Source organism: Priapulus caudatus, unplaced genomic scaffold (assembly GCF_000485595.1).
Source record: "Priapulus caudatus unplaced genomic scaffold, Priapulus_caudatus-5.0.1 Scaffold1089, whole genome shotgun sequence".
NCBI lineage: Eukaryota > Metazoa > Priapulida > Priapulimorpha > Priapulimorphida > Priapulidae > Priapulus > Priapulus caudatus.
Genome location: NW_014578150.1, coordinates 86,360 through 102,912, shown reverse-complemented (window position 1 = coordinate 102,912; position 16,553 = coordinate 86,360). Strand labels below are relative to the sequence as shown.

At 44.7% G+C, this 16,553-nt stretch overlaps 2 protein-coding genes across 2 annotated transcripts in view; one reads left to right on the top strand and one right to left on the bottom strand.

Moving 5' to 3' along the window:
• Window positions 1-363: 363 nt before the first annotated feature.
• On the top strand, window positions 364-3,731 carry LOC106815322 (visual system homeobox 1-like; the record flags this gene model as incomplete). The annotated part of the gene is given in 4 exon segments (XM_014819769.1): window positions 364-445; window positions 1,065-1,188; window positions 1,706-1,886; window positions 2,412-3,731. Coding segments are annotated over 4 exon segments (524 nt in total), but the record flags the coding sequence as incomplete, so codon positions are not given.
• A 2,315-nt stretch (window positions 3,732-6,046) lies between these two features.
• Window positions 6,047-16,553, bottom strand: part of LOC106815321 — a 28,396-nt gene continuing 17,889 nt past the window's right edge. The window contains exons 2-4 of the mRNA XM_014819768.1: window positions 9,755-9,835; window positions 9,302-9,343; window positions 6,047-6,388 (exon numbers count right to left, since the gene is read on the bottom strand). Of these exons, the coding sequence (XP_014675254.1) occupies window positions 6,347-6,388; window positions 9,302-9,343; window positions 9,755-9,835 (165 nt within the window). The 3' untranslated portion in view covers window positions 6,047-6,346. The remainder of the gene's footprint in view (window positions 6,389-9,301; window positions 9,344-9,754; window positions 9,836-16,553) is intronic.

Here is a 16,553-nt window from a genome sequence, read left to right as displayed (position 1 = left end):
ATATATATATATATATATATATATATATATATATAACCAATCGCGGCAAAAACACATCGTATAACGATACGTTACGTTTAGAAAACGAACAAGAACTATACACGCTTGCGGCTTACTCATATTTGACTGTATAACATTTACCCATTTAGCACAATATTATTGATAACAACACAAGATAACATAATATCATGTTCTATAACGACGCATTTTTTTCTACCTCAATCTAATTAACATGCACATTTCCAATTAAGGAGTGGCCGACTCGAAGGTTGCATGTGCAATTCGCTCTACATCATAGAACTTCTTCTTTACACCCTGATACGTAGTAAATCGTTTTGAGTTTTAATTTGAATCATGCTTCAGATTCGCCGTCGTCCCGCGTTGATAGTAATCCGTCCGAGACGAGTCAATCACCGAAGCATTCACGATCGTCCCGCAGACACAGGTAAGTGACGGAGCTAACATTTATAGGTACACGTCACGCGGATAATACCGTGATGATAGCATACATCAGGACGCTTGTATAGTTACACGTGTCTATACACAATTAGCTGGCAATAGCTATTGAACTACTAGAATAACTGAATATATATATATATTATATATATATATATTATATATTATATATTATATAATTATGTATATATATAATATATATATATATATATATAATATAGTATATCATACTATATACGTGCATGTGTGTGCGTGTGTTTGACGTTAAATTCAACGGCATTGGTTATATTGCATTATATCTAAACTGTAAGAATGATAGAGTGTCAATGGCAATTGTATCCGGAACAAGAAGAAAGAACAACAACAACGACAAAAAAACAACAACAACAACGACAACAACCACGAAGACAACAGCAACAACAACAACAACAACAGCGACCAATATTAAACTCGGTCCAAACCTACGGCGAAATAACAAATGTATTGCGCACAGAATCGAGCGATGATGAATCGGTGCGATCTTTCTTCTGCGTTCGATAAAATGTCTTTTTTAAATGTAGGCGTGTCTATAATCGTAGAATCACATATGAACGCTTGTATTTCGTTAGGTCCGTGTTCACACCGGAACAGGTGAAAAGCCTTGAGGAGGCGTTTGAAGAGGCGCACTACCCGGATGTAGCCGCGCGCGAGGCTCTATCACAGGCGACAAGCATCGGCGAGGATCGCATCCAGGTACGTCACGTGTATAGTCGTTATAGCAACGTACGCGCAGAGTAGTCATGTTATTGCGTGGCTCTATACTTTTATCAGGAGTCTATCAATAGACTATAGTCTATCAATAATCTATTGATAGACTCCTGCCTTTATCACTGTAAGCTATGTCAAGCAATGTAATGTCTTTCGAGTTATATCTGAGCATAGCGATGCACACCTATCAAAATGTTGTGACATGTACGACATGTTGTGACATGTGCGACATGTGCGACATGTGCATAAGTGACATGTTCGTGATGGTTCAAATTGGCAGACCTACTGTCGCAACCTACGCACCAAGCCCTATGTTTGGTGTCATATATGCTTCACTATAGGACATGCGGTTGATATAATATCCATTTTCATGCGGACCGGATACGTTACATACACGCTTACTTTGATAATCAGTTCTCATTAAATTTATTAAAGATGATGAATTGTTGAACAGAATTGTGCATTATACGCGATTACAATTACGTTATACTTTGTGTTACAGGTGTGGTTCCAGAACAGACGCGCGAAGTGGAGAAAGACAGAGAAGACGTGGGGAAAGAGTACGGTCATGGCTGAATACGGTCTGTACGGAGCGATGGTGCGACACTCGCTCCCTCTACCGGAGTCAATCAAGCAAAATGCTGAGAACGAAGAAAAGGATGCGTGCGCTCCGTGGCTACTCGGTAAGATAATCAACTGCCGACAGCTTGAAGGCTTCCAGTTATGAAAACAGCAAACAGAAATACATGAAGTGAAATAAAATGAGATGAAACAGAATGAACCGACCACTAACGTGCGCGGCAGCCCGCAGAGGGGAGGGAAAGATGGGAGGGGAGTGAAGCAGGCACAGAGAGCAAGCAAGAGATTGGGGTAGGAAATAGGAACGCGTGTGCGCGCCCGTGCTTACTTACTGTGTCATGACACATGCACCCGCGTATGCACGCGCACACACAGTGAGAGGGAGCCAGAAAAGAGACAGACAGAGAGAGAGAGAAAGAGCGAGAGAGAGAGAGAGAGAGAGAGAGAGAGAGAGAGAGAGAGAGAGAGAGAGAGAGAGAGGAGAGAGAAAGCGAGATGAGAGAGGAGAGAGAGAGAGAGAGAGAGAGAGAGAGAGAGAGAGAGAGAGAGAGAGAGAGAGAGAGAGAGAGAGAGAAAGAGAGAGAGAATGACGTAGACCGGTAATAACTGAAATTGTGCTGGTGTTTCAGGCATGCACAAGAAAACACGGCACGAGAAAACAAACGCACCAGAAGCGGAGACATCACAGCATAGTGAGAGCGAAGACGGAACTGGAAAACCAACGACTAGTGAGCGCATGACTACAGTGACTAGTGACGCCGAGTGAGGAGCCTGCTTAACAACGAGCAGACTCGTGCTATTTATAATGTTCGTAAAAAATAACGGGTCATGAAAAATAATTGTGATATCGTAAGTGCTTACTACTACCACTACCATACTACCACCAAGGCCGCCGCCGCCGCCGCCGCCGCCACTATTAATAATAATAATAATAATTACTATTATTATTATTCTTATTATTAGGTTCTAGAATCACATTTGTTCACTAGAAAACCGCTTCTGTGTAATGAAATACGAATTGCTACCTTCTTGTAAATGTTGTTGTAATGTATATAGTAAGGCTAGTTCACTGCGTACGATTTGCCATTTTGATGTATATTTTGTATACCGAGACTAGTAAAATTAGTATTGTGAACTGTTATTGCGTTTATTGTTCCAAGGAGACATTTGTTCGTATTTTTTAACGTTGACACTTATAGCTGTAGGGTATTGCCGAGAACGTAGAATGATGTAAAGAGCGTATAATCTAGTATCGCTATATATATTTATTATATCTGACCTTTCTTATCAAAGACCGTATACAATCTTGCGGTATTCACACGAAATTCATATAATTTAGATTTAATTTACAATGTAAACGGTATTTCCTAATGCATGCCGTATAGTGGCGCCATCGAGCGTGCGGGAGAGCACATTTCCGCACAAATTGCGTTCCTTCAAGTTAACGCTTCCGCACAAAATATTGAAAATACGTTTGATTAATTTATTGATTCTTTGTAATAAGTTGAACTTGTCTTAAGTAAGTAGATTCATGCTACTGCAATGGAACTAAATCAAAATAAAGAGTTGCATACAAACTCACTCGTATTACTGTTAGCCGCTTCGTTGATGACACATGAGCATGCGAAAAAAATACAGATCCTCCGGTTATATTTCATCTCGATTTACTGATCACCTTGTAAACACACTTAATACACACGATCAGCGAATTTGACTAAAAATGCATTTAAAACACGCACACTGGATTTCCTTCACAATTAGCATACCGGCCAATTAATCTCAATTCGAGATTTTTGTCAATTATTCAGTACTCGAAAAACTGCCAACGCGTTAACCTTACGAGATTATTGCCGTTCTATCGCAGCTGCTACACCGAGATGGAATTAAACCTTTTCTCTACATATACCTGTAAATATATTTGCAACACAAAACTTTAAAAAAAAACCACATAAAAACGTATTATGTAGGTTCATCGCATCAGATGTCCATTCCGGAAACAACGAACTAACAACCAACTCGACCACTACATGGAAGCACGGTGGCTTTCCTACAAGCTTGGCTTAAGCATTCTGGTAATGAATTTTGTTGCAAGTTTAAATAATTCCGATTATTTTTACACACACAGTACGAAACACTGATATTTAAGACTTAAGATTTTCAATATACGCTTTTGTAATAGCATTTCAGTAACTGTTCTGAGACCGTTGTTAGAAACATAATAATAGTTATGACAACGTCCGTTCAAAAATGTCATAACGTCTGTCCGTGAAGTGTTTATAATGTTTCTGTCAATGAGCCTCAGGAAACGACAGGAAGATCGGGGGAAACAATCGCTGATGATTCGATGATGTCTCGCTGGATACATTCACTTGCACGTTGACGGCGGCCACCGCGGTGTATCTAGGTGCGCGTGCATCTATCTATTACGCCAACTAGGAGGTAATCTATCCAACTAGCAGACAGGCCAGCACACATACACACTGACAGACAAACAACGTCACATTGTGATAGGTTATTTACAGAACACGTGCATGTGGCGCCATCGGACGGCACCTACTCGTACTATTAACCTATGTATATTGAATATTCGGTACACGTAGGCTCACGATAACACTCACGAGTCAGCACACTATTGCATAATTTAAAAAAACCACGGTCTGTAACGTGAAGCAAGTAACAGTTGGCGTTTCACCCCGTTTCCAGTCATGCAGCAACAAAGAATGAACACGAACGAAGGGGAGGGAGCACAGTCTACGAATACGCGTAAGGTAGTATAAGACTTTTGAAAGTGAAAGGGATTTCCCTAGTTCTACCACTACATTCGGCGCAAAGACTTCACGAGATTCACTTCGCGTGCCTCACGAGATCTAGCATGGGCGTAACGACCACGCGGCAAACGCATCCCGTCTCGGATCCGGTCGCCATCTTGGTTTCTCGCACGTAAGACGAGCGATACGTGCGGTAACAACGAGCGGGTGGGGCGGTTTACGCTGCTACATTACTTACCACGTTGCTACTGCCAGTGGCGCCCGCAGATAGAAGCACTGTAAATTTTAAGTTAAAAAAAATTTTCCCTACATTTTTATCATAAATCTCTCTCGCAAGACTCACCAGATTGCTTCTCCAGACGTCTACAATTCAAAAATTTTCAGGGGGGCATGCCCCCAGATGCATGCAACGCGCCTACGGCGCTTGCTTTTTATTATCATTGAGGATTTTATCCTTCTGTGCTTCTACTTTCTTAAGACCTGTGGGCGCCAGTGGCTACTGCTTCCCGACAACACATCGCTACTGTCTCTTAACTGGCAGCTCCCCAGCACCTCTCAATTCCTCCACCTCGCGTTCCGACGTCGTGCGCGACTCGAAGGAAGCTGCCACTGACACGACTGCGACACCGAGGATAGATCTCTCGCCGATAGCACGCCCTTACCGCTGCCACTGACACGACTGCGACACCGAGGATAGATCTCTCGCCGATAGCACGCCCTTACCGCTGCCACTGACACGACTGCGACACCGAGGATAGATCTCTCGCCGATAGCACGCCCTTACCGCTGCCACTCACACGACTGCGACACCGAGGATAGATCTCCCGCCGATAGCACGCCCTTACCGCTGCCACCTCGCGTTTTGAATATAAATAGGGAACATTCTTTACACGCTGCACGTGTACGTAAGAATCGCGACAACCGATGCGCTCACAACCTTCAGACGTTGCAGTCACTTCGTGAAGTTCACGAATCGAGAGGGCTTCAACATCGAGTTTTCGCGTTTTTCAACTTTCGACGGAAATGTTGTCACAATTTTTTTTCGTTTTCCATGCATAGTAAACTAAAGGTAGAACGGTAAACCAACAATATATAAAATACTACGTCATTTGCAATACCCTGTCGATACGTGCTTTAGGGCTTGGTAAAGCCTTATAAACAATACAGCCACGATACCTACGCATCTAATTTGTCATTTACAAAACTGCGACAGAGTTCTTCAGAAAGAGTTAAGGCTATGAAGGGTTTTTGGAACTTTACTCAGCCCTAGAACTATGATATACGAGGTATATACGCAAGATCGCATCATTCTCTTATTGAATGTATCGTTGCTATTTGAAAAACAAACACGACACGACAGTAAACTGAATGCGAATTTCTGCTTTGGAACCTGACCGGATGACACTGGCCACGGTATTATGTCTAGAAGGTCCAACTGAAAACCACGTACATAGAAACAGAACCCATCTATGATGGGCGAGGCTGACTATCATAACTTTTTGGTGTTGATTGAGATCTCGAGGGTTGTCCCGAGCGGCTAGGATGGACAGGGACTCCTCTACCGGCGCGCGCGCGTGTGTACACTTATAACAGGAGCTTATAGACACAGCAAACGCACTCACGTAGATCAATATTATGATAGACAGGTTTGCACTATAACTCCCACTGATAACACACACGCGACTGTGCCTGCTGAAATATCCCACCGTCTGACACTGCAATTCTTTGTGAGTATGTAATCCGGATTGCACTCGCTGTCGACCAGCCGCAGCGCTGGCGCCCTCTCGTGTGAAGCCCTACAACGTCTTTGCCTTCGCTAGGCAGTCGACGATGAATTTCTGAAGAAATAGAAAAGAAACGCGTCGGAGATAACGCAATGTCTGGCTATGTGCGTGTTACAACCTTGATTACAGCATGGTGTTAGTGCCCTCTCCGGTGTTAACTGCAGACTTCATCACCTCCAGCCCTTTCTATGAACATTCAGGTTTTACACAGCCGTATTTCTGAGCAGGCAAGCGAGCCCACCAGTTTAAAGTAAAATGAGAATGAGCACGTCACCCACGTGTGCGCGGTGGTTCGGCGATCGCATCACCTATATGAACACGTGCACAGGTGTAAGCGTCGTAACACGTGTATGCCTGCCTTGCCTACTCGCAAGTCACCACGATGAGTTTCGGAACGGCTGCGTGAATTGCGCGCGGTGAAAAGGGGTTATTCACTCGCGACGAAAGCGAATACCGCCAATCGAATATTCTTCGATTTCTTCACCGTTTCCGCCTGCGCCGCTGCTGGCTGATTGCACTGGCAGATCACGGGAAGGGGGGGGGGGGCATGCACCCCCCCATCCAAAAATCATCAATACCGGAAAGCAAGTGAACAAACAGTCACGCTTTGCAAACACGAGGGGTGAGCATTTCTAACCCACTATATTACCTAGTGTTTGCCAAGTTTAGAGACTGCTCATAGTAGAAGCCACAGAGAGACACATGAAGCACTAAAACACGCGGGGCTGCCAGAGCTTACAGTACTCTCCCGTACGCCTCTCCCAGGTGGCTTCTGCCCACTATGATATCCCGTTGGCATATTCCTGGATTGAGATTTACGCTGAGAACGGGTTTACCGGGTGTCGTAAAGCCCTGGACACACTAGGCGATTTTTAATGCGATCTAATCGAGCGAGTAAAGTCGCTTGGCAAAATCGCCTAGTGTGTCCATCACCGCGACCGACGATTTACAGCGGCGACTTAGTCGCCCGATTCGATCGCATCGATCAGAACGTTTTGATATTATCGCGCGACTTTTTAATCAATCGCACTTCAGTCGCCTAGTGTGTCCACTTCGTCGATCACTTTAACCCGACTGAAAAATTCACCAGCCAATCAGTGTTGTTCAATGATACTGACGTAATTAGACAAAATGGCAGCTTCCATGGAGTCAACGTGGTCCTCCGACAAAGTGGCAGAATTGATCACTTTGTGGGAGGTGAATCTCCTCTTATACGATGTGTCCCTGTACTCAGAACGAAGGAGGCCGTGAAGGTCATGTATGAGTGGTAACGACCGGGGTCCTCGGTCTTCAATTCATTTATTAAATTGTTGAACACCCCATACGTCTGTCGATGACAAACCCAGGGTTTAACCCAGTGGTTCTCCCACCGTTTTCTTCGCCTCCTTATTCTTCTTATAGTAACATAAACTGCCGTGTTTTTTTCCAATTTTCCGTTTTTTCTGATTTTTTTTCTTTTTACTGGACGCTGCCATTTTGTTCGTTTACGTGGTGGCGGTAGTGCGCGGTAGGTGGCGGTAGGAACTCGCCGTCAAAAATCGCGTAATGTGTCCACTCGACTCGCGCGATCAAGTCTCACTAGAATTATCGGGCGATAAAGTCGCGCAACTAGTCGTCAGAAAAAATCGCCTAGTGTGTCTGAGGCGCTTCGCCCAATGGAAGGTCACTTATTAAGTATTTCTCGTCTGCAATGAGCCAACACATACCCGCGTTTCAGGTTTGGGCCGGAACGTGGGATTTGCTGCCACTTTGTAACCCCAAACCACGTTAGACGCAATGTTTATTTACATCACTGCCATGTTCTATGTGTTGCATATTTGCTTTGATGTATGCACTATCTATTTGCATCGTTGTACTATCTATTTGCACTGATGTACGCATTGTTGATGTATTGCATGTCCCATGCATCCACCGTACACCTTAAGTAGCTACAACTTGTAAATGCAAACAAAGCACAGTCGTCAAATGACACGCACGCACGCACGCACGCACGTACACGCACGCGCACACACCCACGCACACGTGCATGTAGACAGATAGACAGATAGACAGACAGACAGACAGACAGACAGACAGACAGACAGACAGACAGACAGACAGACAACAAACAAGCAGACAGACAGACAACAAACAGACAGACAGACAGACAGATAGACAGACAAACAGACAGACAGACAGACAGACAACAAACAAGCAGACAGACAGACAAACAGACAGACAGACAGACAGACGGCGCACGCACGCACGCACGCACACACACACACGCACGCACGCACGCACACACACACACGCACGCACGCACTGGGTCGCACGCACACACACAGAGGAGAGTGAGAGAAAGAGAGAGAGAGAGAGAGAGAGAGAGAGAGAGAGAGAGAGAGAGAGAGAGAAGAGAAGAGAGAGAGGAGAGAGAGAGAGAGAGAGAGAGAGAGAGAGAGAGACACACACACACACACACACACACACACACACACACACACACACACACACACACACACACACACAGCTGTATCGTTCTACGATGACCATACAGTTAAACCACAGCTTGCCACCATACGATAAGGAGTGTCAAAATATATCTATATTATGACACCCCTGATACGATGACAGTTAAACCATGGCTTGCCATCATACGATGACAGTGCAGTTAAACCATGGCTTGCCATTACACGATGGCAATACAGTTAAACCACAGCTTGCCATCATACGATGGCAATACAGTTAAACCACAGCTTGCAGCCATCGTACGATGGCAATATAGTTAAACCACAGCTTGCCATCATACGAATACAGTTCAACCATAGCTTGCCATTGCACGATGACAATACAGTTCAACCACAGTTTGCCATCATACGACGGCAATACAGTTCAACCACAACTTGCCATCGTACGATGGCAATACAGTTAAACCACAGCTTGCCATCATACGATGGCAATACAGTTCAACCACAGCTTGCCATCACTCACGTTTACATCCTGGCGCGGCCGCTTCGCATCGACCAGAAGTTTCTGAAGCAGAGAAAACGAGAACCGTGGAAACAGCAGTTGGCATGGCAACCGCTTCACTGCAGGCTTTGACGGAGAGACGGAAACGATTCTGTTGCCGTTGTGCATAAGAACGATTGTTTTCTTAACCGAGGAAGTCGTTAAACAAACTCGGGCGTTTATTACGCGCAACGAAATCAAAACAACGTGCCATAAATTATAGTTTAAAGCGTACCGGAGGAGATCAAACAAATTTTTTCTCATTTTAAACTAAAAATAAAAAGATATTCTTTCATGTTCACGCTGTTAAATGCAATTTCTCTGGTTGCGCGAGGTTAACCAGTATCGCTACACACCACGGACATATGGCGCATAGTTTACTTGATTATTGCAATGTAGATTATCAGATTAATGCCCTGAAGATCAATGGATTACCTCTAGAAAATGGCGTCTTTCTGACTCATCTTCAATGTCAAGCATGATGTCCAAATCTAAATCAACTTCATCTCCCGTATCCTGCATACAAATAAACACAAATAAACATGTAAACAACATCGCTAACGAAAAGGAGTGCGAATTCTAAACAGATTTCCACCGAAATTTCAAGATATCACCTGCATTATAGATATTTGCAAAATGCTGAAAAATGTCTGCATTACACAATAGAAACACATATCAAAATCATAAATTTACTGTTGGCGTAGCTGCTTTACACTAGTACGCCCTTCCTTCCTTCTACCGCGTCGCCTCATCACCCTCCTTCTACTCTTCTTCCTCTCCCCTCCCCTCCTCCTCCTAGTGAGCATTATTATTATTATTATTAGTATTATTACGAATATCGACTTCTTGCACTCCTAACATCACACGTAAGTGCTCGCACCGTTCTAAAACCATTCAGAAATGGCATGCATTCACGCTGCGGGCAGGCACAGGATGCAGGACCCTAATGAGTGCACCACGACGCATATAAAACAGGAATTACGCATACATGTCTCGCCGCGGCAGCAGGTGAGTTACGCAGCATGCACAACGACGGCAGAATAATGGCAGGCTGATGGCTATGCTAACGCTGCTAACACGACGTATGCTCACACAATCCTTCATCCACATGCCAAGATTATCGTAGATCGTTAAGTACGCGCGCACGAACTCAGACACGCACGCACGCACGCACACACATACACATACACACACACATGTACTGAGCCGCTAGCTGGCTTTTCACTAAAAAATTTCAGGCACTCGCGGGAATATCCGAGCAGCAGTCGTTGTTTGATGTCCTGCTGCCTCACCGCCGAGTTCGACAAGGCAATCACAAGAGATCGATTTTACTATAGCACGGCAAGTGGCTACGCGGAAATTTGACTCAGTAGTGCTCACGGAACACAGTCGTAAAAGTTGGGTTCGTCACAGGAGCGACGATTGGGTACCCGCGACCATAACCCTAATCCAAACCATAACTAGTAGTATTAACTAGAAGTATTAACTAGTAGTATTAACTAGTAGTATTAACTAGTAGTAGTAGTGCGATTGACCACAGCAATGAGCCTGACAATGTCGAGCAACGTCCAAGGACATGTTGTTATCATAACACCAGGAATGAATAATACATATATATATATATATATATATATATATATATATTATGCACTCCTGATAACATTGTGACATTGTAACCCGTTGAGATCATAAATAGTTACATCGCATTTCTAATATGGCATACATTTTGAAACAAAGTGTTGTACAACGGTTATGACATATTGAACGCACGATAGCCATATTCTATTTATGATGTTTCGGACAACGGCCCCCGGCCCCACTCTACAGCTCTGCTCGCTGCCTGGACCCCCCCCCACCCCCCACCCCACCAAGGGAATTCATCCAGCACCACACGGGCGGGCTGGTACTGGGTAGGGGGAGTTGATCCACCACCTGTCATACTCTTACAATGTCGTCTATACTATATAACATAATACATTTATCTATATGCCTGCCTACCTGTGAAGATAATCTAAGTTGATCAAATAATTCAAATATAATCTGTGTTACGTACTCATGTATGTATCAATGTTCGCGCAGCGGTGCGTACTTGCGTGCGTGCGTGCGCGCGCGTGCGTGTGCGTAGCCTGCCACGCTGAGGTCGACGACAGGATGTGGCGAACCTCACGACAAACAAACACCGCCGAACAACGCAAATCGCGCGCGGGCAGCCACCAGCTATCTAGCCTGATCGTCGACACAAAGGGCAGGAAGTTACGCTCGTGGTTGCTCGCGAGAGAATGCCGCGTTACGCCACCTTTGACCGCGGTCGCAGCAACTACGCGCATATAAATTCGTGAGAGAGAGAGAGAGAGAGACAGAGGGAGTAGAAGGGAGGAGAGGGAGGCAGAGGAGAGAAAGTGAGCCGCTGTGAGCGAATGGCAAGTAGGGAGAGAGGAGAGAGGAAAGAGGAGGAGGGGAAGGAGAGAGAGAGAGAGAGAGAGAGGAGGGCGAAAGCGAGCTAGCAGGACTCACACAAACAATGGTTTGTGACGCACGAAGAGTGAGAAATCATCGTCTGCTACTGAGGCGTCGCGTCATCGCTCGCAGCAGTGAACGAGGCAGCGGCTAACGCTCCATTAGGAGTGTTCCCAACTTTGATATCATTAATGATTAATGATTAATGATTAATGATTGATAATCCTAACCCTAACCCTAACCCTAACCCTAACCTAAATGACATTAAACCACAAACTAATATATGACCATGACCATATATGTTATTATGACCATTAATGACATTAAAGTTGGGATCACTCCTAATGGAGTATCACCCGAGGCAGCGGCCAATGAACGCGCTACTGCTGCTGCTCCCTGTCATGCGGAGTTCCACCCCAGCCAAGCAGCCGGTAGACGAGACACGCTAACGTTCCAACTATCGATTTGTTTTGTCAAAATGTCAAACGATTTCTTCGAACTCTGTAAATATAAATAGTGTGCGCTACTCCTTTAACTTTTTCCTCGTTACATACTCCGCCGGAGTATGGAGAATGTTTTTATGGGGTGACGAGTGTGAACCCAGCTCGAGACGTATGGGGAAAGCGCTGACGCCACGTTGTGGTCGCCATGGTAACCGCCTCGACTTTTGCTACTCTACCGCGACGTGAGAGCGGACGTGGCGCCCAGCGCGCCACCTCGTGAACAATTTTCCTTTCCTCCCTAGCAGCCTCGATCCCCGCAAAGCGCATACACGCGTCTGGTCGCCACCAAAATGCAGCAGCGCGCGTGCATCAGCGCATCACCGGGCACTTAATAGCAGCGAAAGCCATGATTTCTAGTGGAATGATACTGCGGCTCATGGTTTGACGTGACTTGACAACATACAATAATATACATATTATATACATATAATATTATCAGGAGTCTATCAAAAGGAGTAAGGCACGCTAAAACCGGCAAAATTCAACATTTAGTAGCCTTAGTCTACCTATGATTTATTGTGTTTACCTCGATAAACTTGAGCTCAAGTATTGCCTTAATCATTAAACTTTATCCGTGTCTAATCGTTGGTCTCATAAAAATGACAAATCCGGAGATATCGGTTCAAACGTACAATGTGGTTTTATCAATTTACATCGCTTTGTGATGATCAGTGAACCGAAACATAAGGGCAATGCTTTTGAAAGCCCTCTATCGTTTAGCAATGCAAACATAGCAAAGAACTAGCGAGGTTTGCTAGGGATTTCGGAAAGTTAAACACGCCTTGTTGTTATTATAGGCCATGTCGAATGACATTAATTACATGTTATGAACAATATTGTTAAGAACAAATAAAATGGATAAAAATACTAAACATGTGAAATTTTTTATTTCTAATGTAAATAGCATCAATAACACCACGTCGTGTTTAACTTTCCGAAATCCCTAGCAAACCTCGCTAGTTCTTTGCTATGTTTGCATTGCTAAACGATAGAGGGCCTTCAAAAGCATTGCCCTTATGTTTCGGTTCACTGATCATCACAAAGCGATGTAAATTGATAAAACCACATTGTACGTTTGAACCGATATCTCCGGATTTGTCATTTTTATGAGACCAACGATTAGACACGGATAAAGTTTAATGATTAAGGCAATACTTGAGCTCAAGTTTATCGAGGTAAACACAATAAATCATAGGTAGACTAAGGCTACTAAATGTTGAATTTTGCCGGTTTTAGCGTGCCTTACTCCTTTTGATAGACTCCTGATATAATACATATAATACATATAATATTATACATATAGAATAATATATAACAATAGACAATGATATACGGCGCTGTAATATGATGATACGGTTCCGCAATGCATCAATCCGCGTCTGTAAGTTGTAACGCCGTAATGCGGCAGCAGTTCGTATGACTCTTACTGGGATAACAGCAGCAAACACCTCAGCCAGATAATATCAGGAGTAGATAATAGGAGTAGATAATATCAGGAGTAGATAATATCAGGAGTAGATAATAATTCCCTATTATCTACTCCTGATAATATCATACATACACTCTCCATACTTTCCCTGCCATAATAATTGGATAATTCTTCCACCTGTTACCTCTCCTATAGCGTCATACCCCATCTCCTTTCCAATTCATGCGCTACCCTCATTGCTCTATACCTCTCATATAGCTTCCCTCCCCCTCCCCTGTTAAAATCTATGCCCTGCACTCCCTATGTCATATAGTTCTATAGTACACTATTTACATTCTGTTCGTCTACGAGCAAATCATCGATAGATTTCTCTACCAATAGAACACAAAATTCGGTTGATACTACTATCAATAATAACAAGAGCTAATAATACCTATTATAGCTATATAGGTATAATTAGATCTTGATAATATGCTGCTATGCAGTCTTCCCTCATCCCACCACGTGCTTTCCACGTGCTTGCTACGCCCTCCTTCCCGTTACGAGGCTAAATGTTATAGCCGCCTATCCAGGCCGTATTTTCGGCTAACGGTGCTCGCTGCTTGACAGATGTGAACCCGGAGGCGTCACCACAGTTGTCACAATCGCAGCACCCTGTCGCCTACTCGGATCTTAATGCCACACGCAAGCAGTGATTTACAATGAGAAGAGCTACCTCGTTTTCGTTCAAGGTCACTTCAACTTTCAAGCTAACGCGACTGGAAATTTACTGCTACTGCGATGCGCGACCAACCGTTTTGTGTTTGTGCGTGTGCGTGAGCCCCTGCGTGTGCGTGTGCGCTCGCGCGTGTAAATATGATGTTAGTAAATGTAGCAAACTGTCTTTGTGGGTGTGTGTGTGGGGGGGGGGTGAAATGTTAGTCGGCCTAGTCTTCAAACGGTACCTTAGTAACGTATAGTTTACTATGAATTCACTATGAGTACGTGAAGTCATATATATAATAGCAGGGGTTAATAATGACAAAACAATTTGTCATTATCAACCCCCTGATAATAGCTATATGTTATCCAATCGGCAACCAGAGCCAGTTTGCTGAACACGACATTGATCATATGCTGATTCCGCGCTAGACCGAACGCACTTGATTACGCCGAATCAATCGACAACAAACCAATAATCGATTAATGAAGCAAAATCACACATTCGATGTCGATCCCTTCGATGATTTCCTATCGGCGCAGCCCGTAGGCTCACACGTGCGATTTTGCCCCGTTTCACGATGATCACGAACCTGCGCAGAAGAGGGAAACAAGGCCGTGCGAACAGTTGCGCAGGAGTCAGAAATGCGGTCCCCTGTCCTCGCCTAATCGCCCCGGCTGTCCCTTTACGTGACGTCGCCACCGTTACCTGCGCGCTCAATGACCGAGGCGGTTCTTTGGAAAAAAGCTTTCTTTTGAAAAATTTTACGGTAAAATTCTGAACTAGAGTGCACTAATTTGCATTATGCACGCAAGGTGGATGCATCGTGGACACCTAGAAGGCATTGGAAGTGAGATTGGTCGTGTAATTGTGTCATTCCGTTAAGTGGTGTAGTCATGGTGACCGGTGGGCCATTTTTTTGGTTAAAACGGGATTCGACTACATGCTGGAAATTCTCGAAAACAATCTGGCAAATGTTTTGAGTAAAGATTTCTCTTTGAATCTGCAGCGATTTAGCATTAAGAAAGTGTATGTCGTGTATGCGCCGAAACTCTCTTAGTAGTATTTTTAATAAATTTGTGTTCGATGCTTTTATTCAGGCCTACTACCTATGGACACCCTCTACCGTTGTACACCACCTCAAGGCACGAGGCGGTTCGCTTCACATGTATATCCGCGCCGGTAATCGACACACGCCAGACGGTCTGCGAATGTTATTAGTTGACGCTGACGGTCGGACCGCGAGCCTCGTCGTGATTGGCTGATGTTGGACGACACCGCGGCCGCGCTGCGTGTGCTCACCCTACACACCCCTCGCCGGGGGCAGATGGCCACCCCGCGACAGCAGTGGGTGCGACGCGTCAAGGACACGGCAACACGACGTTACGGTCGCAAAATGAAACGCGTTGACGCGATAGCCGCTGGCGGCAAGATCAGGCGCGGCCTCTGCTTTGCATTTTTCGAGCAAGAAAAACACAAGGAAACCGCCGCCGAAGTGTATATATCCTTCCCCTCGCCACCTCGCCCCGAGCGACAGTGACGGATGCAAACGAATAGAGCGCGAAGAACGATCGACGCAGTATCGATGATTGACTATTGATCTTTCCTCCCGGTAACCCGCCCGTACATCGGTGACTGTCACGAGACAGGTGATTTTTCTCTGTTCAAATGCGGCAATGCAGTGAACCAGTGCTTCACGTCCTGGATGCACTGCGGAAAGCACGAGCAAGTAAACGACAAACTAACAAACTGACCAACTAAAAGCACGACAAATAACACGTTAGCTCGCAGCTTGCGCGCGTGTGCGTGTAGATTGTACACGGAATCGTTTGCGACGTCAGGTTCAGCAGCTGCCGTCGATGACGGGTTGAATCTGTCGCCACCGAAGCGCAGCTTGGCTTGCCTCGCTAAGTGTCTGAAGAAGTGTTGCTATTTTCATCTCTCTGACTCCGATCCACCCTCTTCTTCCCTCTCGCCTCCCGGTCCCTCCCTCCCCCCTCTCTCTCTCTCTCTCTCTCTCTCTCTATATATATATATATATATATACTAACTATAATAATATATAATATACTAACCTACTACGTATAATAGTATACGTATTATTTCTTAGTTAGTTAAGTTTAAAACGTTAACGTTAATTTAGTT